General features: G+C 40.8%; 1 protein-coding gene and 1 non-coding gene across 3 annotated transcripts; one reads left to right on the top strand and one right to left on the bottom strand.

Moving 5' to 3' along the window:
* Positions 1-2,365: 2,365 nt before the first annotated feature.
* LOC114234728 (U6 spliceosomal RNA) lies at positions 2,366-2,469 on the bottom strand. Its single transcript, XR_003620910.2, has one exon. It is a non-coding gene; the product is annotated as a U6 spliceosomal RNA (small nuclear RNA).
* Positions 2,470-2,690: 221 nt separating this feature from the next.
* Positions 2,691-23,431, top strand: C19H8orf89 (chromosome 19 C8orf89 homolog). Of its 2 annotated transcripts, none has more exons than XM_008150384.3 (5): positions 2,691-2,756; positions 11,163-11,326; positions 13,173-13,320; positions 16,423-16,478; positions 23,139-23,431. In XM_008150384.3, exons 2-5 carry the CDS (start codon positions 11,164-11,166, stop codon positions 23,288-23,290), a joined length of 519 nt encoding a protein of 172 aa, XP_008148606.3. In that variant the 5' UTR covers positions 2,691-2,756; position 11,163; the 3' UTR covers positions 23,291-23,431. The 2 variants fall into 2 exon arrangements, with proteins under 2 accessions (XP_008148606.3, XP_054564500.1); XM_054708525.1 differs by lacking the exon at positions 2,691-2,756 and adding an exon at positions 8,700-8,754.
* Positions 23,432-27,849: the final 4,418 nt, after the last annotated feature.

The following is a 27,849-nucleotide window of genomic DNA, read 5'->3' as shown; positions in this document are numbered from 1 at the left end:
TGCACCCGTTCCTGGGCACTGTGTCCGGTCAGCTTTCTGACTTTTTCCCTCCGGACCCTGCTCTTCATCTTACTGACTTTCTACCACATTGCTAAGGGTGAGTTAAATCTCCAGTTACAATGGCTTTCCTTCAAAAATACTTCTGACATTTCCTATTTTAAGTTCCTACATTTTTGAAATTGCATCAAATTTGAACAGCACAGAAGTATATAGAGTTTGAGGTGAAAGCTCTTTCTACTTTCTAACACTTCTTAGAGTTAACTTGGTGTTTAGCCATACTTTTTTTCCATTTGTTTTTTGATCATCAATGGAATCATGTATGGATTCCTTTGAGAAATTACCTTTTTCACTTAAGAGAATATGGCACATGCCTATCATATCATTTATATAGGTCTGCATTGAATATTTCGTAGATGTATCATATAGATAGATGTGTGATCATGTGGTATAGATGTATTATAATCTATATAACTATCTTGCATTAAGGTTGGTTCCAACTTTTCCTTATTACAAGCAATGAACATTCTTACACTTGGGAATAGTTCTACAAAGTTAATTTCTTGAAGCAGAATTGATGGGTCAGGTATATATGTACATTAAAAAATGTTGGTGGAATCTTGCCTTCTTAAAAGTCTTTACGGATTGACATTTCCATCAGCAGGCTGTGTTTGGAAAAACCTGTTTATCATTATTTAAAAACAAAACAATAGCTTTCACTTGCTGAGTGTTTATTACATGTCCAGTGTGGCTTTGAACACTTCACATGCATTTTAAAATTAATCCTGGCCGGCGAGGGTGCAGGAGGCAGGGGGGAGGGGGGGCGGGAGGGGGGGGGAGAAGGGAGGGATTAATCCTCACTAATACAATGAGAATCACAGGCCACAGGCACTATTATTTTCTTCATGATCCTATAGTTATGCAGCTATTAAAGGGCAGAGTCAAGATTAGAATCCAAGTTCATTTTATTCCAATGCTGTGTTCTTTGTTGGGTCAGTAACGAATTGTTTCATTGAGTTGTTGGAGGATTAAATGTGATTGTGCATTTGATGTTACAGTATTACTGACAGTTCTTTTCTCTACTTCTGTCGAATTGGACATGGTCCAAAGCTTCCTGCGATTCTGATTCCTCTGTGTCCTCTGCCTCTCCAGTCACTACTCTGCCTGTTCTTTATCTTCCTGCCTTGCGTATATTTTGAGGGAATCTGGCTTTCTTCTCTCTCTCAAATCTCCTTTGGCAACTTTAATCCAGTCTCCGGCCTCAATTCTCACCTGTAAATAGATAACTTAAATTTTTCATCTCCCAGCCAAACCTACAGTCTTCAACTCCTGTAGCTTAAACCCAGGTTATAGCTTTACCTGGAGGTTCTAGACTCATGGTATCTAAAACAGTTCCTTGTCCTCCACCCCCGGGCCAGCTCTTTCTCTTTGAATTTAATTCATGGTTCCATAATTCTTAGTCAACCTAGTTCATAGCCTCCATCACCTTAAATCCCTGTTCTTTGCTGAATCCTAAACTCAATCAGTCGTTTAATTGTGCACTCTCACTGCTGCTACTCTAATGTAAGCACCCTGGGCTATTGTATTAACTGTCTCGGCCTCTGCCACAGCTCCTCGCAAGACCCTTCTGTGCCCTCCCATTGCTCCAGGAAGAAAGCACACACGGCATTCGCATGTGTCTGTGATCTCCCGGTCTGTCATTTCATTGTTTCTCAGGATGCCTTTACCTAAACCACCATTTCCCATGGCATCTTTTCACACCTGTATCTTTCCAGGAATGTCACTACCCACATTTCTGCCTGTCTGAATTTTATATAAATGTCATTTCCCACTGTCTCCTAAGTCTTTCTTGAACCTCCTTGTGAAGGTCATATCTCCTGTCTTTTAACTCCTCTAATATGAGGAGTTACATATGTATATATCACCCCTTGGGCTGTGATTTCACACTTCGCCTCATGTTGTAGCTGTATGAATGGCTATTGTTTTTCCTTTAGGACAGGAAATTCTGTGAAGGAAGGATCTCTGTTTAGTTTATCTTTGTATTCGTCAAGCACCTGGTACACTCATGTGCACATAGTACATGCTTAGTGAATATATTTGGGTAGGTGAGCTAATACATTCACTTGGGAATAAGAATTTGCATGTATTCGTGTGTTGTTAGCTATAGTAACAAACAGACCTCAACATTTTAGTGATTTAACATAATTTATCTCATGTGCACATCTTTGGGGTGTGGGAGGAACATGGAAAACCTAGAGAAAACCCACGCATACATGGGGAGAATGTGCAAACCCCACACAGACAGTGGCCCCAGCCAGAATTGAGTTGTTTTTTTCATCTGTGTTATAACAGCAACTTTTCCCCCCAAGAAAATACGGAACGCTTCACAAGTTTGGGTGTCATCCTTGTGCAGGGACCATGCTAATCTTCTCTGTATCATTCCAATTTCAGTATATATGCTGCTGAAATGACTACACAGAACGACTTTAAACAAAATGATGCTACTAGAGGGCCTGGCATTACTGATCAGTAGGCTGCTTTCTTCCGATAGGTAACAGGATCCAGGCTCTGCCATTCACCAGCACTTTGCTCTTGTCTAGTTGCAGCCAGCAGAAAGGGAAGGAAAAAGCGTGGAGAAAGCAGACCTGCTTCATAAAAGCTTCCTGCACAAAGGAAGCTTGCATTCTCTCACATCCCCTTCTCAGGGAGGCAGCCACTTCCCAGGAACAGTTCTGTTCTCCGGAGGAGCAAGAATTCTGGTAGGCATGCAGCCTGCTCTGCCACAGTTCATTTCTTCTTATCAAAACCTGTGGGACTTAGCTTGACATCCTTGCTCAAAATCAGAAGCAAAACTCTCCTACTTGCACACTCGGTTAGGTTAGCAAAGGCTTTGTAGTACCACAGATTTACCATGAATAGTTACCACAATGAACGGTAATCATTACTTTGTTCCCCTCAATACACTGTAGGCTTTTGCATCTTCATCACTTTTGTATTTCAGCTTCTAGCACAATGACTGACTTTTTTTTATTATAAAAATACAGAATTTGATATTCTTGAAGATAAATATTTGTGTGTGTCAGTGATTATTCCTTTAGGATAAATTCCTGGGAGTGAGTTGCTGGGTCAAACATACATAAAATTTTAAGGGGATACATATTGCTATCTGGAAACGCTATAAAAATGCATATGCTAGCCCTGGCTGGCATGCTCAGTGGTTAGAGTGTCGTTCTGGGCAGGGTTGATTCCCATTCAAGGGCACATATCTGAGTTGCAGGTTTAATCCCCACCTCCAGTTGGGGCACCTGTGGGAGGCAACCAATCAATGTGTCTCTCTCACATCGATGTTTCCTCTCCTCTTCCCACCTCCCTTCCACTCTCTAAAAATCAATGGAAAAAGTATTCTCACTCCGTGGGCGAAGATTTAAAAAATGCATATACTGAAACCTATGAGAGTGCCTAGTTCCTTGAAACCCGTCTTACACTGTTGAGTAGTAAAGAAAAAATTCTTGCCATTCATTTGGCAAAAGTTATAGCTCATTATATTGCTTTTATTGGAGTACTAGTGAGGATGAACTTTATTGACTAATTCTATTTTTTTTCTGTAACAACTTATCTGTTCTTTAATAAATATACTCTCTATAGGATTCATTTTAATTTTTATTCCTAAGTATCCTTGTACATAACATAAATTCTTCAGTTCTTTATGTCTTCATTTGAAAAGTTATTCTGGAAACTTCTGGGCAGAGTGAGCTGACATGAAGAAGACTCCATCCTGCCTCCTTATATCTCCAATGTGGGGTAAATGTAATAAGGTAATTTATGGATATGTGGCTGGGCTAGGAAGTAAGAGAAAGAATAGCCCAGGTGCCATAGATGAAGGCATGTTCACCTGGGAAGCCACTGTTGAGCATCTGTCGAAAGCTGGAAATCACCAAGGAATACTGTCCCCATTTCTATGACTATATCACCAATTCCTTCAAAATGGAGAGGTGGGAAAAAACCACTGCCTGTGCTCATGGATCCTGTGGGTCAGGAATTCGGACAGCGCACAGCGTGGTCAGCATGGCTCTGCCTCCCCACGTCTGGGGCCTCCAGTGGAGGACTTGAAGACTTGGGACTTGTTCACTCCCATGTCTGTGTAGGTGCTGGCTGTGAACTGAGACCTTCGCTGGGGCCTCTTCCTGCCACCTGGCTTCCTCACAATATGGTGGCTGGGTTTCAAAGGTGAGTATTCCAAGAGAGAGCCAGGCTTTATGAACTCGCCCATGGCAATCACACAGGCACTTCGACCACATCGTATTGACTGAGGACGTTAGTTTCAGGAGAGAAATGGACTTCACCTCTTGAAGGAGGAGTGTCGACATTACACTGAAGGAAGAACATGTGGGGATGGATGTGTACTAGTGCATTTTTCTTTGAAAAATACAACCGGCCACAAGAACCTTGACGTTGAGATAACAAGAAAAATGCCCTCCATTGGTCTGAGGAGGCTGCAAGAAAGCTGGCCATCCACTTGAACTAGGAAAAGAGTCAGCTACTAGACGGAGCTTCAGATCCTGTACAGCACAAGTCTGAGGCCTGAATCCATATTACTTCATGGTTAAGGGATCACAGTCCAAGAAATGGACATATTAACCGGTCTGGCACCTCTCACACCCAGGTCCAGACGGAGACGAGTGGAGAACCTCTCTGCAGCAAAGTTTCTGTGGCTCAGGGAACATGGAGTCCTGTAGATAGCAGGCTTTCTAAAGATGAGCTCACAACGTTTACTTCATACAAACTATATAAGGAAAAGAACCACAAGGAAGGAGACTCGGCAGATTTAGCAAATAGGAGATTTGTATCCCTAAACTAAGAAATGATGGACACCATGGGAAAAAATTAGATTTATAATATTCAAGGAGATGAAGGTATGGAAACTGTAAGGCAAGAACAGGGCAGTATGGGGAAAAATAGGCGACGTCTAGGATTGCATGTTCTGATTTTGCTGATCACATTCTGTGATGTCAGGTAGTAGGTTCCTTTGTCTCCTATATGTTCTCTAAATCGGTAGTTCAATCTAAAACACATGGCAGGCTGGATTTGTCCCGGGGAACATGGTTTGCTGACCTCTGGATTAAAGTTTGGGGAACCAGTAGTTCAGTACTCACTAATTCAGTGTTAACGTCGACTTCATAGACTGTACCGATCTTGAATAATGAGAATCAACTTTACTTTTATTGTATGTTATCTGTAATAAACTTTGTTTATTTAACGTCTATCTCTCTCACCTAAGTTTCCGGAGAACAGGGACCCCATCTGGTTTGGTTCATTTTTACATTCTTGTTGTGTGATATATGATTGTCATTCAACACATTTTTGTTAAGTGAATAAATGAATGGATGGGTAAATAATGACTAGAAAACATTTAACATTTTCTTCTATTTCTAAACTAGGTGAAAAAATAACATAAAATTTAAAATATTTGGAATATTTTAATTTAAAAATACTTAAATGCACCCTTATTTTGGGGTGCCTTTGAAAATATAGTAATTATTTTTAGCTCTTTGTTTTAAACAGTTTATCTCAATACCTGACTTTAATTTGAGAAAGCATTTGTTCTTTCTTTTAAAAAATATATTTTTTTATTGATTTCAGAGAGGAAGGGGGAGAGAGAGAGAGATAGAAACATCAATGATGAGAAGGAATCATTGATTGGCTGCCTCCTGCATGTCCCCTACTGGGGGGATCGAGCCTGCAACCCGGGCATATGCCCTTGGCCAGAATCAAACCTGGTAGGTACCCTTTATTCTGCAGGCTGACGCTCTATCCACTGAGACAAACTGGCTAGGGCTTGAGAAAGCATTTGTTTTGAGTGAGTTTTTTAATGGCCTGCCCTAGAACATAAGTACTTTGTTCTTTTTATTATCTCTTTCTACATGTGTTGTTTTTTTAAAACAGTCTTTTTTTGGTCCTATAAAGTATCCTTAATTTTTCTTTTTCCACCAGAATTAGTTGGGGACCATGTTTTCAGGAAACATCAGATCAAAAACATTTATGTGTTTTTAAATTTTTATTATTTCAGCACATTCCTTAAGTTGTACATTCTTGCAGCTGTGGGCTTTTCCCCCCTAACTTTTTATTATGGAAAATTTCAAACATACACAAAAATGTAGAGAATAGTGTAATGACCCCTCGTGGATTTATTGTGTGAACTTTTAAAAAATATTCGATTTTAAGAAAGGTTTCTCTTGACCTTATTGGCTATGATGCCCTGAGAGGCATTTATTGCTAGTCCCCAGCGGTTTCTTCTGTCCTGGAGGGAGGCTTCTAAGGAGAGGAGGGCCTACCTTGGAGCAAAAACAAAGCGGTCAGGTCACCGTCACCTTTACAAGGAAAATGAAAAGCAAGTTCTTAGCAGGGAGTCTGGATTGTGATTCTAGTCGTCTGTTAAGACTTTGGAAATTTAATTGCTTCCTCTTTTAGTTCAGACTTGTTGTCGTTTTCATTATTGTTGTTGATCTTCTGGTTGTCTTGTTTGCTCATCTTTGGTAATAAACTCTGTGAGGTCAACGGAGTTCAAGAGCATCAAAGAAAGGAGGAGCCCCGCTTCTTCCACTGCTGCCGGGCGGGAGGACGGGCCCAATGGAGAGAGGGTGGTGGCTGCCGGGAGGGAGGACGGGCCCAATGGAGAGAGGGTGGTGGCTGCCGGGAGGGAGGACGGGCCCAATGGAGAGAGGGTGGTGGCTGCCGGGAGGGAGGACGGGCCCAATGGAGAGAGGGTGGTGGCTGCTGGGCGGGAGGACGGGCCCAATGGAGAGAGGGTGGTGGCTGCCGGGAGGGAGGACGGGCCCAATGGAGAGAGGGTGGTGGCTGCCATGTGGGACGCAGCGTGAGCCTCTGAGCCACTAAGAGAAAGCCGGTGGCTCAGAGCACAGGACAGTGGCTCCGAGGAGAGGACGCGGCAGGTCCCGTTGGGGATGCCCATGTGGGCCCGTGGCATGGTGCTGAGGTTGTGACTCTTTTCTCTCATGGCTGTCCCTGCATTTCCTAATGCTCTTCATGTGCCCCCCACCCCTCACCCGCCGTAGCCCATAACGATCTGGTTTCTACCCTCACCTTTAATTCCAGCACGGCCACTTCAGAGGGCCCAAGATCTCACCACCAAGTCCAGACTTTACCCCCTTTATTCTCATCTCATTTCTCACTTCCTGATAGGTAACCTCTCCTGGCTTTCTTTTTAATTAAAAAAAAATTTTTTTTTATTGATTTCAGAGAGAAAGGGAGAGGGAGAGAGAGATAGAAAAATCAATGATGAGAGAGAATCATTGATCGGCTGCCTCCTGCACGCCCCCTACTGGGGATGGAGCCCACACCCCAGCATGTGCCCTGACGAGGAATTGAACCATGACCTCCTGGTTCATATATGGATGCTCAATCAACACTGAGCCACAATGGCCAGGCTAACCCCTCCAGGACTTGACACAGCTGCTTAATAGGAGATGCTAACCTCTCACCACTCCAAGGCAACCTTTGTGCCTCCCCTCCTTTCTTCTCTCTTCTCTTTTTTCCCTCCTCCTCCTTCCCTCTTCTTCTATCTTCTTCCCTCTCTCTTCCCACATTCTCCCCTTTCCCTGCTTCTTGCTGCCCACCCATTTGTGGGGATGCACACACGCCATGTTGTCTCTCATTTCATATCTTTTCCTCTGTTCGGACCCTGTATGGTTTTCCCTTATAGCACATTCTACACTGGGTCACCCGTCCCGTGTCTGTTTGCTGGACTCTGAGCTCCTCGGGGGCAGGGATTGCTCTGTTTATTGTGTTTCTCCAATGCCTTCCTCAATTCCTGGCAGAACCAACCCTTGGGAAATATTTTGTATGAATGAATGAGCACAGCTGAACCTTGGTACCTGTAATCCTTTTGTTGTGAAGACTGGAGAAAATAAACATAAAAGGCCGGGCAGGGAACATGGGATAGTACGGCATCCGGTGAATTGTCACTGCTGTGCTTGTTGTCATTGTCCTGAGTCGGGGCCGCGCCTTGCTTGTGGTGTGCCCTCTTCAGAGTTTACTAATGCCTTGCGCAAAACAGACACTTCACAGCTATGATTGAGCTGAATATATAGTACATAAGCTGGATGCATGATTAGTTGTTGTTCTGTGTCCATGTTTAGAATAAAAGTAATGGCTATCTTGAGGACATGTTTATTTTCCATGGAGCATAGGGATTCTTTTTTTAAGGCAGAAATGCATTTTATAACGGTCAAAATTTAAATTTTTAAAATGTTATTGTGGTAACACAACATGAGATTTTTAAGTGTGCAATACAGTATTGCTATCTGTAGGCCCAATGTCGCAGGACAGATCTCTAGAACTTACTCATCTTGCATCACTGAAACTTCATACCCACCAGTTAGCAGCTCCCCACCCCGAACCCCAGCCCCCTGCCCAGCCTCTGGCAACCACCAGCCCATGCTTTTATAAGTTTGACTATTTTAGGTACCTCATATAAGAGGAATCGTGCAGTATTTGTCCTTCCATGACCATCTTATTTCACTTAGCATAATATCCTTAAGGTCCATCTGTATTGTGTATTTCAGGATTGCCTTCTTTTTTATGGCTGAATAATATTCCATTGTTGATGTCTACCTTTTTTTTTAATTCCTTCATCTATTCTTCAAAAATATTTTTTTATTGATTTCGAGAGAGGCAGGGAGAGGGAGAGAGAGGTTTTCTCCACATGTTTGCTATTGAGAATAGTGCTGCAGTGAACATGTAAGTACTAATACCTCTTTGAGATACTGATTTCAATTCTTTAGGCTAAATCCCCAGCAGTAGGATTGCTGGAGCCCATGGCAGTTCTATTTTTAATTTTTTGAGGAACCACCATACTGTTTTCCATTTTTTATTTCCACCAGTAATGCTCAGGGTTCCAATTTTTCTACATCCTCACCAGCGCTGTTATCTTAAAATTTTTTTTTTCTATAGTAGCCATTTTAACAGGTGTGAGGTGATATCACACTGTGGTTTTTATTTGCATTTCCCTGGTTGTTAGTGATGTTGAGTGTCTTTTCATATGCTCAATTGGCCATTTTATATATTCTTTGGAGAAATGTCTATTCAAGTCTTTAGCCCATTTTTAAAATTGGTTATTAGTTTGTTTTGTTTACTAGGGAGTTGTAGGAGTTCCTGACATATTTCTGTCATTAACCCCTTAGCCGATATATGATTTGCAAATATTTCCTCCCATTCTGTAGGTTGCCCTTTCACTCTGTTTTCTTCACTGTGCAAAAGCCTTTAGTTTGATGTAGTCCACTTGTCTGTTTTTGCTTTTGTTTCCTGTGCTTTTTGGTGTCATAATCATAAAATCATTGCCAAAACCAATGTCCTGAAGCTTTTCCCCTATGTTTACTTCTGGGAGTTTTATAGTTTCAGGTCTCGGGCTTAAGTCTTTAATCCCCTTTGAGTTTATTTTTGTGTATGGTGTAAGAAAGGGGCTCAGTTTCATTATTTTGCATGTGGATATCCAGTTTTCTCAACACAATTTGTTGAAGAGATCATCCTCTCCCTATTGTGTATTCTTGGCACCCTTGTCAAAGATCAGTTGATTACATATGTGTGCATTTATTTCGGGCCTGTGTGCTGTTCCGTTGCCTCCAGCTTTGATCTTCTTTCTCAAGATTGTTTTGGCTATCTGGGGTCCTTTGTGGTTCCATATGAATTTTTAAATTGTTTTTACTATTTAAAAAAATATATACCACAGGGATTTTGGTAAAGATTGCAGTGAATTTGTAGGTCATTTGGGTAGTATGGATATTTTGACAATATTAAGTTTTTCAGTCTATGACCATGAAATATCTTTTCATTTTTTTTTTATTCTTTAATTTCTTTCATCAGTGTTTTGTAGTTTTTCAGTGTATAAGTCTTTCTAGTTAGTCTTTCTAGTTACTTCCTTAGTTAGGCTTATTCCTAAGTATTTTATTAAAATGATGCGATTGGCCTTAGCCGGTTTGGCTCTCTGGATAGAGCATCGGCTTGCGGACTGACGGATCCTGGGTTTGATTCCCGTCAATGGCACATGCTGGGTTGTGGCTTGATCCCCAGTAGGGGGCATGCAGGAGGCAGCCAATCAATGATTTCCTCTCATCATTGATGTTTCTATTGCTTCCTCTCCCTTTCTCTCAGAAATCAATAAAAATATATATTTTTTAAAATGATGCTATTGTTTTCCTAATTTTCTTTTTAGATAGTTTGTTGTTAATGTATAGAAATACAAGTGATTTTTGTTTGTTGATTTTGTATCCTGCAACTTTACTGAATTCCTTTATTAGTTCTAACTTGTTTTGGTGGAGTCTTAGGACATTCTTGCACATAAGATTGTTTCCTCTATAAACAGGGACAATTTTGCTTCTTCCTATCCAATCTGGATGCCTATTATTCCTTTTTTTGTAATTTCTCTATCTAGGATTTGCAGTACTACATTACATAGAAGTGGCTAGAGATGGCATTATTGCCTTATTCCTGATTTTAGAGGAGGAGCTTTTAATTTTTTACCGTTGAGTATGATATTAGCTATGGGCTTTTTACTAGTAGCTTTTATTATGTTGAGATAATTTATCTCTATTTCTAGTTTGTTCAAAGTATTTTTTTTTTATCATGAAAGTGTGTTGAATTTTATCAAATGTTTTTTCTATATCTGTTGAGATGATCATGTGGCTATTTAACCCTTCATTCTGTTAAGCAGTGTATCACATTAACTGATTTTTGTATGTTGAACTATTCTTGCATCCCAGAGATAAATTCTACTTGATAATGGTGTATAATGGTAATATTTTTGAGAGAATCCTAAACATTTTCTTGTACACGATAACTTGATGTTGGACTTAAATTGTTTTTATATTGCCAATTACCTATAACCTAGAATTTGAAAGAATTCTTTAATCTTTATAAAAGAAAAAATTCTTACTACATATTTTAGCTATATTCTTAAAGGCCTCTTGCTTTAAAATACCAAGAATATGTATTTAACATACAATATAAGTAAAATTTTCATTTAAGTGTATGTTAGTATTTAATCTGTATGATGGAAAACAGATTGGAAAAAAATATTTATCTTCGAAATACCTTTCTTTTCTTACTTTTTTTTTGGTATTTTGGTATTTTGTGTCCCAAATTCGGATCAGCATGTCACTTTCATCAGCACTGTTGAAAGAAGAAAAAATGCCAGCACTATCTCCTGAAATCAAATTTGAGAATTCTAATGTCACCAGAAATTCCATGGACAGATATTTTCTTTTTGAGAATAATTGGAGGAAAGCGGTTTTCGAAACACAAAAGTTGAAGAATGGTAACATCAATTTTATTCTTATTTAACTTAAGAAAATATAGAAATAGTGAGTTTGAATTTACATGTATATTTTTAAAGTAATAAGAGACATTTTATAATTTTTGTAACATTTAAGTAAAAATACTATCTTAAACTCACGGAAAAGACAAATGAAAGCAAATTAAAATTAATTTCCTTAATGTAATTCTGTGACTCATGATAGAACAAATTTAAAGAACTACTTCCCTTGATATCAGTGCAGTTCTCCCTCTGTTGGATCATGCTACTTTTCATGAATAGTGTTTGTTTTTAAATACCTCAAGTCACCCTAGCTGGTTTGGCTCAGCAATTGGAGAGTTTGCCTGCAGACTGAAGGGTCCCAGGTTCGATTCCAGTCAAGGGCACAAACCTCAGTTGCAAGCTCCAATGCAGGCCCCACTTAGGGCGTGTGTGGGAGGCAACCAATCAATGTGTGTCTCTCACATTGATGTTTCTCTCTGTCTCTCCCCCTCCCTTCCACTCTGTCTGGAAATCAATGGAAAGGATGTCCTTGGGTACAAATTAACAAAAAGAAAAAAACAAACAAAAAACAAAACTAAATACCTCAAGCTGGTTTTCATATTTTAAGAAACCCCAGTCTTTTACAGCACCTTTTTGTATTAATCATTCTAATCAAAATTATGTCTTCTTTCCTTTCCTGTAAAAAGTATTTTATATCCTATAATTGCTCAATAAAGACTAGTTTGAAGACTTTTGACACATAAATGAGTATGTATAACTTTCCCCCCTTAATTTCAAATTATAAATTACATTTTTTATTTATCCTGAATTCTGCCATTAGCTTTATTGATGGAGATATAATTCTTGAAAATAGCAAAATTTGAACTCTATCACCATTTCATCACTTCTGGTTTTGAATGTGTTGCTACAGTTTTTCAATTTTTCCACTAGTTTCCCATTAAAGGTACTCAGAAGACACCCGTTTATCTGTCTCCCTACCCTCAGGTTTAATTGCTTAAAAGAGAATCTATATATTTTTTTGATCAAGAGAAACTTTTTTTTCCAAAAAAAGAAAAACAATCAAAGGTTGCAAAAGAGCATTTTGAGTATTTAATATAATTCTAGCCCCATTAAATACCTTTTTTATTACTGGGCTAGACTTGCTCAGGAGAGAAAGCTTTAAAGACAATTCTCTATATTTAGTTTAATGACCACCCAAACCTTTAATCTCTTAATCTTTTTTTCCTTCGTTTTGAAAATTTTTAATAATTTGATATTCTCTTTGTCTAATGATATGTGAGGTCAGTCGAAGAAATCTTGGTGTTTCAATGTTGTTATTTACAGATTTGGAATTTTGCAGCGAAATCATTAAAATCAGTGCCTGGAAAAATAAAATAAAATCAATGCCTGGAAATGGAATTCTTTTATCTCTTATTGTTAGCTCAGATGATCATGTATTTACATACCTTGATTTTCTACATAAAAGCAGGAAGGAGGAAAGACTTAAAGTAGCAGATAATGTAAGACTCCTGAAAGGGCTTTTGGCTCTTTTCAATGTGAATCTATCTAATATTCTGAGGATTCTAGAATCATGAAGACAGAGGACAGTGAAGACTGAGGCTCTGGGAAGCTGTCCTTTTTCCTGGTTCGAATCTTAAGCAGCCCCTTACCCCCTGTCCCCTGCAGTCCCTATGTTAGGAATTCAGGTATTCTCTTGGGAAAGATGCTAGGTAAACTACAGTAGCTTAATTTTCTTTACTTAATGACCCATCTAGTATATTTTATTATGCATTGTGGTATAGGAAACGAAGTTACATACATCTAATCAGGAAATAATGAAGGTGGTTATGATGCTATTTTTTATTAGAATACGCCCAAACGTTTGGTCTGGAAGAGCTCAGAGAACGTGTCAGAATGCCATATTTACCAGGATTGCAACCCTGCCAGAGAAGTTCATCTCCACCCGAGATCCCTAGCAGACGGCGGCGCACTGACACCCAGATGCCTCCCGTCCGGTAGGCCCTGCCTATTCCATTCTCTCCTGCTGCGTACTCAGCTGGAGTAGTACTTCTGCGTGGACAGGTTTCTGGCCCGTGAACCCAGTTCTTTCTTGCTTACTAGTTTTTTTCCATAAAGGATTTAATTTTGTGATTTTATTCAGTTTGACAAGTAGGAGCTTCCCACGGTTGTTAAGTGACATTGTCAGAAAGGATACGAGGTCTTTTTTTAAAGAATCTTTATTGCCCTGGTGTAAATTGCTCATGAGACTATTGGAATTTTTAGCAATAAAAATAAATGAACTCTGAATATGAACAGGTCTCACTCCCCTGCATACAGAGCCTTGCATTTCACTGCCCGTTTGAAGAGGTGTGAGGGGTGATTCTGAATGAGACATCAGCCTGATGAAGACCCTGCACTGATGATCAGAAATGAGTTTGTCAGCCGGAATCCTGGCATTTAAAAACATTATTATAAATGCCTTTCCCACTGTAAATCAGACTGGCATACCCTTAAAAGAAAGAAATCCCCTTTCTTTAAAGGGATGTATGTATATATTCATTAGTAAGACAGTCTTCTATTTGGTTTATTTATTTATTCATCGGGTATTTACTGAAAGGCCAGCCTTAAAAAAAGACCAAACACTGAAAGCAGTCTGATTTGCAGCTCTTTTTAGGGGAGGATTTATATCTTCACGTATATGTATATTTTCATGTCATGAGCTTTAAAGTCATCCAGTTGTACATAGCGCACAAGTATCAGAATTTCAGAGTCTATTTCTTGAGTTTTCCACCAGTATTATTGCTCTTGCTAATTACTCAATATAAATCCTGATAATATAAATAGAAAACTAGAACATACTAAAAATGAAAAGTTGTGGTTAGTTTAGATCTAAATTGTGAAAATAAAAGCTTTGCAGAAAATTTACCCATCTTAACATATCCATTTTTATTGTTGGGAGTTCTAGCCTTTTTCATTTTCATATATTTTTATTTTAGTTGTAATTTTAGTGTACTTATAATGTTTTACTCTGCCTTTTCTCACACACACACACACACACACACACACACACACACACACGTATTTATCTCACTACATAATCTTCAGTTACTGTCCACATTATATTTCATTGATGTTATTAAACTGTGTTTAATAAAACAACATAGTTTATTTAAAAATTCCTATCATTGCACTTTTACATTACCTTGACTTTTTCACTTTTGTGAGCAATAGCACACATAAAATCTTTCCCCTCGTTTTAAATATTATCTGAGGACAGATTGCCAAGCTCTAAAAATATACAAAGCAAAACTGCTCTTTCTGAAGTGAGATTACAGTGAGACAAGGCAGAGCCAGGGACGATGGAAGAGAGTGAGTTGCCAGTAGAGTAGATGGTGGGAGTTAAAGAGACAGGATGGTAAGATTGTGGAAAGAAGCGGGCCCCCTGGAAACCTGAGTGTAACACCTATTCAAGGACACTGGTTCCATCACCAGCACACCTGTATCCTGTTACTTAGCCCATCCATGTCATGTCCCCAGGGGTCACAGCCCTTGATGGGGAAGGGAGTAAGAGTGCAGAGGGCTGCCTGTGGTGATGGACTTGTCTCAGTCCAGACCCGTCTTCTGACCCTTCTTTCCGTGTGTATGATCACCTAAAAAACTGGAAGCCCGGAAAGCACCCCCTGAATCAGCCTGTTCTGCCTCTAAATTTTCAGTCTTTATGTTGCTCCCTACTATTTCACTCTATTTCAGTGTTGTGCGTGTGTGTGTTCTTTTTTTATTTTTCATTTGCAATTTTGGCTATTTGTGAGATGACTCATCAACATCTCACATCGACTTGAGTGTGAATTTCCTTAAGTCAATGAAAGATAATTTGAATAAATTACAATTGTGTTATGACAAGTGTTCTTCATATATAAGTGGAAGAGAGGGGCTAAGTGCCATGATGTTAATGAAGTGCATGGCAAGCAAAAATGTTAGTTCTTTATTTTAACCATTCTGGTGAGGACATGTTGAGTTGCCTGCAAGTTTTGTTGTTTTTTTGTTAATCCTCATCCGAGGATATTTTTTTTTCCATTGCTTTTCAGAGAGAATGGAAAGGAGGGAGGGAGGGTGAGAGAGACAGAAGAGAGAGAGAGAAACATCCATGTGAAAGAGACACATCCATTGGTTGCCACCTGCACACACCCTGTCTCAGGCTGGGGATTGACCCTGCAACACAGGTAGGCGCCCTTGACCGGGAATTGAACTCGAGACCCTTAGGTGCTCAGGCTGACACTCTATGCATTGAGACACACCAGCCAGGGCTATAAGTATTTTATTCTCCTCTTTGTATTGCCCAGCACCCTGTGAAGGAACAATCTTGGTAAAGCAGGGAAGTCCTCATTTTTGTTCATTTTGTGTACAAACCCTTACCCTCTTTGATTCTAAAAGACTAATGTGTTTTCAGATTTCTTTAATGCTAATCAGAAATTTTCAGTGACTCTCAAGGCACAGTCTGGTAATAAAACTGATAATAGGAATCCTAGAGGTGACGAGTATTTAAAAGTTTTGGCTGACTACTAAAGTTTAATGTAGCTACAAGAAATTTGGAATTCTTAGGTACCCTCTCACCCACAGCAGATTCAACCATGACATATTTCCTACATATTATCTAGATCTATTCCAGAAGGAACGAGAGTTAATTATGTCAAAATTTAGATTGTGGTAATGAATAGGTGATAAGTGTACAAATAATTGAGTTGGTTAGCTGGCATATCCAGATACCCTGTTGTTCTAATCTTGATTCCCTTCCTCATAGCATTCCCTGAATCATGATTACTGAGAATTAAGATAAAAATAAAATTGAGATAAAGATGGGAAAAGTTACACATAACACTCCTCCATGGGTAAAATTTATTAGCAAAAATTGAGACATTAAGTTGGTTCATATCTGTTTCTGATTAGACTAGCTATGATGGAAGGAGTTCCGTTTCTTTAATGTTTATTTAGTTTCTATGTGATGTCCTTCAGCAGGTGAGTTTCACTGGAAGCATGCTTCTTGTCTCTTATTGCATCGTGAAAGATGGATGTGCCCTGGGTTTGTAGAGAAGTGACTCTATGATAATCTGTAATTTCAGGATAAAGAAGACCAAGGAGCCCTGCATTGTGATACCGCTTCTGGAGCAACCCCAAGGCAAGCAGGCTCCTCTTTTTTCCTGACCACATGTCTTACTGTGCTGTGGAATACTTACTTACCTTTTGTTTTAAACGTCCTTTCTTTCCACTGATTTAATTGTCTTTGGTTTGTTACTGCTTCTTTGAAGCTTTGGTGTATATATAGGTAGTAGATGTTGTGTTCGGTACATCGTATATCTTTATTATCCCAGGACCCTGGCAGGGGCCCTCCTCATCGCAGGTGGGCCAGTGCAGTTGCCTGCAAACTAGTCTGGCTTGGAGTTTCTGGCCTTTGAAATCCTTCAGTACTGCAACAAGCCTAAGACCTTGGCCTCTAATCGCATCACGCCCTTCTTCAAAAACAATTCCTCCGCAATACCCTCAGACTAAAGTATGAACTCCTTAGCTTGGCACTGAACCCTTTACCATCTTGCACTATCTTGCCTTTCTGGCCTGATCTTCTAATTAATTATTTTCCTGAATCCTGTGTATCTTATCACATCCAACTGCAGAAACTTATCCCTATGCCAATAGTTTGAGTTCAAAAGAACTACTCTTCTTAACATTGATTTATTCCTAAACCTTTGGAGACTAGGAGGGTTTATAGCACTAAGCTGTATTTTCACTTATTTGGAGTGTGAATTTGTTCTTTGAAGTGATAAAATCAGGCATTCTCACCTCCACATTTCTGGTGTGTTTGATCAGAATTTTGTTTTTCAAAAATAGACTCTGAAAAATCGGTTGAGCCAGGTAATTGTCCTTTTGATGAGGTCTGCAAGATGATGGGAATTTCTTGGCAGCTCTGGTATCTCGACTTACTGTCTTATCCCTAACTTTCGTGTGTTACCGATTCCTGGGGCCTTACACTAAGGGAACCTTATATGGCATGCGACATGCATATGTCTAGCATTTAAGTTCTCCAATAAATTCGTGCTCGTTTCCTGAAGGAATTTTATCCTAAGTTAAATGGGAGAGATTCTTTTTTTTTTTTTTTTGAAAGATTCTTGAAGTCAAAAGTTTTCCACTTTCTTGTCTTTTGTCGATTATTATGTAAGCCGGGGTTTTTCAACAATGGCAGTATTAACATTTTGGACCAGATAATTCTTTGTTGTGGGGCTCTGTCCTATGCATTGGAGGCGTTTAGCAGCATCCCTAAATGCCACTGTGTGGTCACTAGATGCCACTATGTGGTCATCAAAAAGGCCTCCAGACATTGCCAAAGGACCTTAGGGTGGCAAAATCACTTCCAGTCGAGAACCAGGATTAAGTATAACATGTCTAGCATTATATGTTATTTACTACTAGAGGCCCAGTGCACGAAATTCGTGAACGGGAGAGGGGGATCCCCTCAGCCCAGCCTGCACCCTCTCCAATCTGGGAACCCTCAGGGGATGTCCAATTGCCGGTTTAGGCCCCATCCCCAGGATCGGGCCTAAACTGGCAGTCGGACATCCCTCTCACAATCCAGGACCACTGACTCCTAACTACTCACCTGCCTGCCTGATCACCCCTAACTGCCCCCCCTGCTGGCCTGATCACCCCCAACTATCCCCCTTGCCGACCTAGTCGCCTCCAACTGCCCCCCCTGCTGGCCTGGTCACCCCTCAGTGCCCCCCGCTGCCAGCCTGGTCACCCCTCACGCCCCCACCCCGCTGTCCTGGTCGCCCCCAACTGCCCCCCCCTCCCCGCCAGCCTGGTTGCCCCTCACTGCCCCCCTTTGCTGGCCTGGTTGCCCCTCACGTCCTCCCCCCACCCTGCTGGCCTGGTTGCCCACACAGCCTGCTGTTCGGTAATTTGGTTGCCCCTCACTAACCCCCCTGCCGGCCTGGTTGCCCCATGCAGCCTGCTGCTCAGTCATTTGGTCACCCCTCACTAACCCCCCTGCCCACCTGGTCACCCCACACAGCCTGTTTGGTGTCATCCGTTCAGTTGCGATGGTCGCTTAGGCTTTTATATATATAAATTTGTCCTTCAAACTATCAAATATTTCCTTCTTTATCTGTGTATAACAATTATTTCTTTACCAGCTTAAGACTTTTTCAACCTCACTTATTTTTATGATAATCACAGTTATCTCCATCACTTCCATGACTTTGTACTTGTGGACTAATGGAGCTAATAGAGCACCTCCAAAGAAACCACAAACACTAAAAGTGTAGAGTAAATAATATATAATATATAATGCTTTCTCGACATTGTTGGTAGCAGTCAGAATTGATTTAGGAGCTTTGCAAGTTCAGACTCTGGACGTTCATAAGGTTAAATGCTCATGAACTTCTCCTTGGATATGTCCTTTCTCTGAATTTCCAAATAGTATAAACAACTTTTGTGATCAACAGGCAGCATAAAATAAAAATATACATGGTAATTTAAGCAAAAGACATCTTGGTCCAAATGAACATTTGCCTGCCTATGTTCTAATAGGCCAAGTTTATGGTTCTTTTGGGCAGGATGCTATATCTTCTTCACCTTTATAACCTGCAGTGCCTACACCAGTTTCTGCAATATAAAGAGTGTTTAGTAAATACGTGTTGATTTTCCTTGAGTCATGCAAGAACACAGTTCATTCACTCATTCACCGAATGTGAATTGAGTATCTACTCTGTGCCAGGCCTTGTTCTAGATGCTTGGGCCTCAGTTACATCCCTCCACAAAACCAAGGTCCCAGGCTTGTGGAATTTACATTCTAGTGAGAGAATACAGCTGACAAACAACCTATATAATAAAGAGCTAATATGCTAATTAGTCCATACAGCAAAACGACCATCCGGAAGGTCGTTGTGAGATCCAGCCGAGGCAGCCGGGGCTGCGAGGGCCGAGCCCCTTGCACGAATTTTATGCATCGGGCCTCTAGTTAAATATAATAAAGAAGGTCCATTGCCTAGTATATCAGAAGGTGTAAGTAAAACAGAAACAAAATAGAATAAGGGAAGGGAGATCAGGAGAGCTAGGATCAGAACAGGGTTACTGGTGAGGGTAATATTTGAGCCAAGACTTGAAAGAAGTGAGGGAATTAAACTCCTGGAAAACAGTTACTCTCTTGGAGCCAGAAAAGATCCCAGGGCATGATGGTACCTGACCGGTTGGAAGAATTCAGGAGTCAAGTGTGGCTAAACTCAGAGTGTGGAAGACCAGGTAGAAGAGGTGACATCTGACCCTGTAGGACCCTGGAAGGGTCACTGCATCTAACTATGATTGAAATGAGGAGTCACTGAATAATTTTAACAAAAGAATGATAATCAGTTATCTCCATCATGTGATCCGATTTAAGTTTTTAAAGGATCATTTGGCACCTGTCATCTATTTCAGTAGTTACTCCTTTTAAAAAAAATGGCCCAGTCCTGGTGGTGTGGTTCAGTTGGTTGGGCGTTGCAAGGCCCATGCATCTAAAGGTTGCTGGTTCGATTCTGGTTGTCGGGCAGCTCATCCATGTTTTGCTCTTACATCGATGTTTCTCTCTCTCTCTCTCTCCCTTCCCCTCTCTCTCAAAATCAATAAAAATACTTTTAAAATTAAAAATGAATAAATAAATCCTGTAATTTCATTATAATAAATAAATACCCATAGAACTTCCACCTCCGGCTGTGCTGGAATAGCTTCCATTAGATGACTTTACCACTGAGAATTAGCATAAGAGTTAATTATAAAAGAGCATAAAAATATATCTTACCTTATAATAGACAAATATGCAAATTGACCGCACCTTCGCTACGCCCAAGCCATGCCCACCAACCAAGCCATGCCCACCAATCAAGCTATGCCCACCAACCACGCCCACCAGGAAACCGTTGCAGGGACGTTGGGGTGTGGCAGAGCCCAAGGCCGGGAAAGCTGCCCGAGGCTTTCCCGGCCTTGGGCACCAGCGGGGAGCCTGCACGGATCACAGGAAACCACTGCGGGTCGGCTCCTTCGATCCTTAGCAGGGATGCTGGGTTCGGCCGAGCCCAAGGCCACCGCCTGGGGCCAAGCCCCGACCCTGAAAGAAGGCAGAAGGCGGTGGCCACAGCCAAGGCCTGGGTCCCCGGTGCCGGCAGAAAACTGGTGCAGGCAGCCAGGTGAATGAAGGTCTATTGCACGAATCTTCGTGCAAACGGGCTACTAGTTTTATAATAAATAACATAAAAGTTGCATATTTATTATTAATATAAAATAATAAAAATATTAAAAAGCAACTACTTTAAGGTGCCAAGAGCTCTCATTTCCAATAGGACTTCAGAGCTGAGATACTGGAGAAATAACCGCAGAGAAGTGAGCCCCAAATTCTGTGAGCAGTTTTCCCCCAGGTGTTTGCCTGTGCCTGAGGGGCATGTCTGCCAGGCCATATGTCAGGACCTCAAGCAGAAAACAGCCTCTTTGAGGTGAAAGACCTGAGCAGAGGTTTCAGTAAGTTATCATTTGCTGGGCAGACAGAGGGGGAGGTTAAGGCCTACCTAGGAGAGCCGTTAGTGAACTCCCAGGCTCCCGGTTAAAACTCCCAGAGGGCTGCACACAGTAAAGGCATCCCAAGAAGAGACGAGCTTTAAAACAGGCTACAGCCCATCGTTGGCCGGATTAAAGTGACGGCTGCCAGAGGAAAATGAAATCTCTCCAGAAAACATGAGGTGATAGAGCCTTGCAGGTAAAACACTTGGGCCATTTGTTTTCTTTGGAGGAGTCTTTTAATATTGATCCAGTCATTTTAACTTTAGGACTCTTAAAGCATTCTAATTTGTCAATCAGTTTTGGTAAGTTATATGTTCTAGAATTTCTTCCATTTCGTCTAAGTTTTCAAATTTGCTGGCCCAAAATTTAATCTTTGCTCTATCTGTACTTCTGTTCCTCTTCTAATATTACTTACTAGAGGCCTGGTGCACGAAATTCGTGCACTCGGTGGGTCCCTCAGTCCAGCCTGTGCCCTCTTGTAGTCTGGGAGCCCTCGGGGGATGTCTGACTAACCGCTTATGCTCGCAGTCGGACATCCTTAGCACTGCCGCGGAGGCAGGAGAGGCTCCCACCACCGCCGCTGTGTTCGCCAGCTGTGAGCCTGGCTCAGGGCTTCTGGTTGAGCGGCGCTCCCCCTGTGGGAACGCACTGACCACCAGGGGGCTGCTCCTGCATTGAGCATCTGCTCCCTGGTGGTCAGTGCGTGTTATAGCGACCGGTTGTTTCGCCATTTGGTCGATTTGTATTACCCTTTTATTACATAGGATTTGTTCCTTCTGCCTTGTTTTCTTGAATAATCTCACAGGGGCTTTCCTTTGTTATTAGTCTTTTCAGTGAAGAACTATCATCTTTTTAAAGTTTCTTATTGTAAGTTTGTTTTCTATTTCTCCTCTTTTCTGAATTATCGTTTTTCCCCCATGTTCTGTTGGTTTATTCTTTTCCTAATGTATATCTAACACTTCACTTACTAATTTTCAGCCTTCTTTTCTAACAAAGGAAATTTAGAAAATTATACCCTAAACCATAGAGAGGTTTATACCCTAAAATTTCTCTTTTGTTTCACCACACAAGTTTTGTAATATTTTTTGTCATCTACTTAAATGTTTATTATGATTTATTTTTTATTGATGCATAATTTAGAATGTGTGGGTAAATTTCTAAATATTTGAGAATTTTTATATTTATCTTATTGTTGACAACTTCAACTTAATTTTATTGTTCTATATGATAAGAATTCTTTGAAGTTTTTTGAATATTGTTTAATACCTAGCATCTAGTTATTTTGTAGCCAGAGGGTCTAAGATCAAGTCCATTGCAGTGCTAAGCACAAGAATGCTGATCATATTCTTGCCCTCTGCTCTCTCTGAACTTCTCACTCATGTTACACACTCAAATAAAAACAAAACAAGCAAACCCAACCACCCTGGAGATTTGAAGACAGCTTTCTTGATACTTGAAACTTGGACGTGAAATGAAAGTATTTTCAAAATAATAAATGGATTCATATTTTATTTTCAAACACTTGTGTGTTTCTAGATAGAAGTATTTACACACACATATTTAGGTAATAAGTAGTGATTTACATGGGAACTTTGAATTTGGTGGATTTAGGTTCAAATCCTGTCCCTAACAATGGCTAGAATTTAAACCTCATTAAATCGTTTTAAAATATGTAATCCAAGATAGTACTAGTTACCTACTTTATTGGGTTGTGTGGATGAAATAGATGAAAAGAGTACTTGACATAAAGAGATCACTCGCTAAGTGTGAACCTACGAGTATTATTACTATTCCTACCACCCTATAAGAGATGCTCAGTTAGAGAAGGGCCCATTTCACTTTATAATTTTACTATGTTACTTCCCTTAGTATTTATGAGAAATGGTTTTATTTGCAAAACAAAAAACTTGATAAGCACTTAAAGCATTAAATGAGCTAATTATTTAAAGAGATAAGTTTTTATGGAGAATGCATTTTTATAATTATTTCTAGATAATAAATTCCATAGCCATCCCATGTTACAGACACAGATTTAGTTTTATATAATTAAATGCATGCATTGCAGGTGTTTTTAGTGAGATATTTTTGAGATGACTTATCACGGTCACTTTTGAAAGTATACGACATTTCTACTTGAAAGAAATCATAGTGCTTGGTGGTCGCTCGAGGAACAGACATTTTGCTTGCACTATATTTGAGAGACTATCATTAATGTGTGATTATTTGAATTTTAGCAGCTGATCTTTTTTCCTGACAGGTTCTGGCTTCAGCGATCCCCTCGCTGGAGCACCACCTCAGTACTTACAGAGACTTTCCAGAATGTCCATACTGGAGTCTGACACCATTCGTCAAGAAACGGCCACGAAGTCCAAAAAGGGTAAGAGACGAGAGCTGCGAGACTGCTGGTAACACGCAGCGCGACACTTCTTCACTCACCGTTAGGGCGTATACTTCTTCCCTTCCTTTTTCTTTTTCTTTCTTTTTGATATGTGATATGATATGGAATGATATATGTAACAATGGAAATGTAAATAGGAAATAAATATTTTATGTTACGTTCAGAATAATTTGTGCTTTGTTAAATATACAAAGAGATATTTAAGTTATAGTTTGTGTTGACACAAGCATAAGAGAAAGTATATTGCAGGCCAGCCGGAGTGGCTCAGTTGGTTGAGTGTTGTCCTCTGCACCAAAAGGTTGCCAGTTTGATTCCTGGTTCAGAGAATATACAGAAGGCAACCGATCTCTCTCTCTCTCTCTCTCACTCTCTCTCTCTCTCTCTCTCTCTCTCTTTCCTCTCTCCTTCTCCTCCTCCCCCTCCCCCTCTCACTCTCCCTCTCACTCTCCCTCTCTCTCCCTCTTCCTCTCTCTAAGCATGTCCTCAGGTGAGGATTTTTTTACAATTTATATGGCAGGAATTTTATGCACACTGATTGTGTTTTTTTGACTCAACTTGAGAAGTGTTTTGAGTGCCTCTCTGTAAAATGATATTCGCTAAGAGCTGCAGAAGATTCAAGAAAAAGTGAGCTCTTGTTGGGGTTCGAAAGCACCAATATAACCCCCTCCTTTTCCCTGCTTGAGTGTGAAACAGTTGTGAGGTACTTATCAAGCAGATGACGACGAGAATACTAGCTTTGCTTGCTGATAAAGCCTGGAAGGGAGATCCTGGCTTAGACGTGTGGCAGCCTCCTAACGCTGAACTTCAGCATTGGGCCAACGTGCACACCCAGGTAAGTGCTGACAAGCTCGGGCTCACCTGCCGAGTCAGGGCCTTGACAAGGCCACGCAGAACAAGGCTCCTCCACTGTAGACAGGCAGGTCCCTGAGGGGGAAGAGGGTGGGGAGACTCGCCCCTCTGGGGAGCAGGGGAAGGTCTAGATCAGGAGGACACTGCCCCTCTAGAAAGCCTGAGGGATGGGAGAGGAGTGCTTGCCAGGAACCAGGAGAAACCCAGCGCAGCAGATCCTGTGATCCAGTGAGAGTGGGATACGGGCACAGCAGAACCCGTATGATATGGGTTATGGAGGGTGTTATGGAGGGTCAAGAACAGGGCGGTATTCCAGCGGGAACACTTCCTGGAAGAGGCAGTGTTCGAAGTGGACCTTAAAGCCAGGGAAGATGAATAACATAGCAGAGGTGCACTGTGCGTTGGCAGTGACACTGTGGGTGGAACGCTGGGGAGCAGAGGGCAAGCGGCAGAATTCACGTGCCTACAGGCACCAAGCCAAGTGCCACGCTGAGGGACACCATGAGATGAAGGCTTCGGTGAACTGGGCACTCACTGCCCGGCTTCAGCTCTTTGTCACCTGGGAATGTAGGCCCAAAGTCGCCAGATATTCCAACTTTTCATCAGAAGCCAGACCCCAGACTTTCATGTGAAGCCTTCTAATGTGTCAATGTTAGCAACTAATTAGAAGTTTATGAAGCCATTGTGTGGGCCAAAGAAAGTTACATGCGCCAGCTAGTGCTGGCTTTGAGGGGCCATTCTTTCCTGCAACCTCGGGGTCAAAGGGTTAGAGGGCAATAGGGCTTGAGATAAGCGGTTGATACCTGGTAGAGAGCCTCAGATCCAAGCATGAGTTTCTATTTCCTCGAGTTCTCAATGGGAGATTTTGAGTGTGAACGTAGATTATTGCTTTTGTGACTTAGGAAGATTCATCCAGGCTAGATTGTGTGGGAGGAGCCTGGGAGAAGGGAAACCAGTGAGAGGCTGTTTATAAACATTGAGGTAAGAATCTCTCAGTAGAAAGGTAGAGACAAGACATCAAGGCAAAGCACCCAAGGTCAACTGATTGGACATAAGGGTATCAAGACAGGAAGAAGCAAAACCAGCTCATTTCTAGTCTTAGACATAGATTCTCAAGAGGAGAGGAGATGCTAGTTTGGGGGAATAACAGGATGAATGCAACTTTGAGTATATTCAGTTTAAGGTGCCACCAGGACATCCATCCAGAGATGCCAAACAGGTAGTTGAAAGCAGGTGTGTAGTTCCGGAAAAAGATGCTTGACTAGAGTTAGAACTTGGAAAAACATGCATTGCCAAGGCTGAGTTTTCCTGCTAAAAATGTAGAGAGAGAAGAGAGGCCAGATTCATAAGGGATGGGATTAAATAGGAAGAAGACAAAAATAAAAGAAAGGAAGCATCACAGATATAGGAGAATGAACATATTTCATGTTCTTGCATGCTTTATGTTAATGTATAAGATACACTATTAATACGTATGTGCTTATAGGCATTGTCACAATGCATTAGTTCCTCAGGGAATAACTAAACTTACCTGGAGATGTTTGTGCTGACATTTGAATTTCGATTGACAGTGATTTAGATATTACCTGTACCTTTTCTTTTGTCTAGTTACCCATTCCAAGTATGGTCAATGATTTAAGAAATGGGAAACAGGAGAAAAGGTCATCTCAAAAAATTTGTGAACTCTCTTTTGGATGAATACTTCTCAATACCTTTAATTGCCAAATGAGTTTAATCTAGTGAGCTCCTATTGTGTACTCTAAACATTTAATCTCATTTGTAAACCTTATGAGCACCCTAAAAATAGGTAGGTGATATTATTCCTATTCTATAAATGAGGTAAACAAAGGGTCTTTGTTTTATACCGGCTCTCAAGTTAGAAAATAGGAGAACTGAGCCCTAGTTGGACTGCGGACCAAAGGGTCCCGGGTTCGATTCCAGTCAAGGGCACGTACCTCAGTTGCAAGTTTCTCCCCAGCCTGGGCCCTGGTTGAGGTGCATGCAGGAGGCAAGTAATTGGTGTGTTTCTTTCACTTTGATATTTCTCTCTGTCTTCCACTCTCTCTAAAAATCAATGGAAAAATATCCTCAGGTAAGGATTAAAAAATAAAAATAAATAAATAGGAGAACTGTTTTCTCACCTACTAAGCTCCAAAGCCCATATACTAGTACATAAACTTAATGGAATAATAATTTTTTTAAAACTTGAACTTAGTTGATACATCATGGTTTAATTACTTAAAATGTAGGGAAAGATAGTACTTGCAGAGAGGAAAATATCTCGTAATGTTGAGTTGAGTTCCCGACTTACGACGCCAACACATCTTGGAGCATTTATGCCAGTAGAATAGAAAGATCCCTGCCCCCACGTCCCCCATGAAAAGTTCAACTCAAGTCAATTCGAGAAAGGAGTGGAATGTTTATTTCTTTTTAATAAATGAGATATGCTGACGATAATTAATCACCTTTTTAGCCTTGGGTTGAATTTAACTTATGCTTTTCATTAAATCTGTGTGGTTTTTTTTAAACCCACAGGCTCCACTTCCTTACATTGCATTCACTCTTTTTGTTCCTCATGAATTTTTTAGGAAAAAAACACACACACACATACACACAACACACACACACACACACACACACAACAAAACAGCATCTAGTTAGTACAGAGAAGGCTCAAATCACCCCCAAGTAAGATAAACCCACGATGAAGAGATAAGGGGGAAATGCTAAGTTCTGATATTGTTGCTGGCATGGATATTAAATTTATATTTGGGGTTGAAGACAGTCTTGCCAGAAATGATCTTTTTGTGTCTGTAATTTGGAAAGTGCACCTGTGTAAGCCACATCAATCATAATCTTGAGAAACTGTACCTTTTGATAAATATTTAGGATGGCAAGACTGAGTCCTGATTTAAGGATGAGAAAACAGTTCTTTACAAAGAATAGTTGACTCAGTGACAGATAAATCATTAGACAGTGATAGTTTTAAAGAAATTTCATAAGATTCACTGCCTTCTCTCTAATCCTAAACTTATCAAACAGCCCTATAATATGTAATTTGGACTCCTGAATAAATATACTCACCAAAAACCAGATGCCTTCTCTGGATGACAATGATAACTAAAGTTTTTACATGTTCACTGTGTACAGGGCATTGTGGGAAACGATTTTCATCTAATATCTTATTTAATCATCCCAGCAACTCAACTTGACAACCCCTAGTCAACTCGTTTTCACTCCATTCCCCTGGGCGACTGTTACCTCCTCTTCTCTCTTCAGCTCACGAGTGCCTTTCCCCAACCTCTGCTCCTTCCTTCTTACTTCCCTGAGAACATAGGAGCCATCTGAAGAGAACGTCCACTCGCTGTTCTGTGAACCTACCTGTTTCTGGGCTCCTGCACTCACGGGCCGTACTCCTGAGAGCAGCCCCTCACTTGTGCACAGATATCATCAGCATTTCCCCTCTTGACACGGTCATTGCACCGTGTAAAACTTGCTGCAGAGTCTCCTGTCTTAACCCAACATTTGACCTCTATGATCTGCCCTCCACGTGTTTCCCTTTACAGCCGTGCTAGCCACTTCCCCTCCGTCTCCTTGATGAGGTCATACAGGTCACACTGGTGAAGTGGCATGTCTGGGATTTGAACCTTCAAAGGCAGAACTGCTGATCCATTTCTATGTCCCTCGTTCTTGACTCTGTGCCTGGCGCGTAGCGTGAACT

The sequence above is a fragment of the Eptesicus fuscus genome, chromosome 19 (genome assembly GCF_027574615.1).
Source record: "Eptesicus fuscus isolate TK198812 chromosome 19, DD_ASM_mEF_20220401, whole genome shotgun sequence".
Taxonomy (NCBI): Eukaryota; Metazoa; Chordata; class Mammalia; order Chiroptera; family Vespertilionidae; genus Eptesicus; species Eptesicus fuscus.
This window is presented reverse-complemented; position numbering and strand designations above follow the sequence as displayed.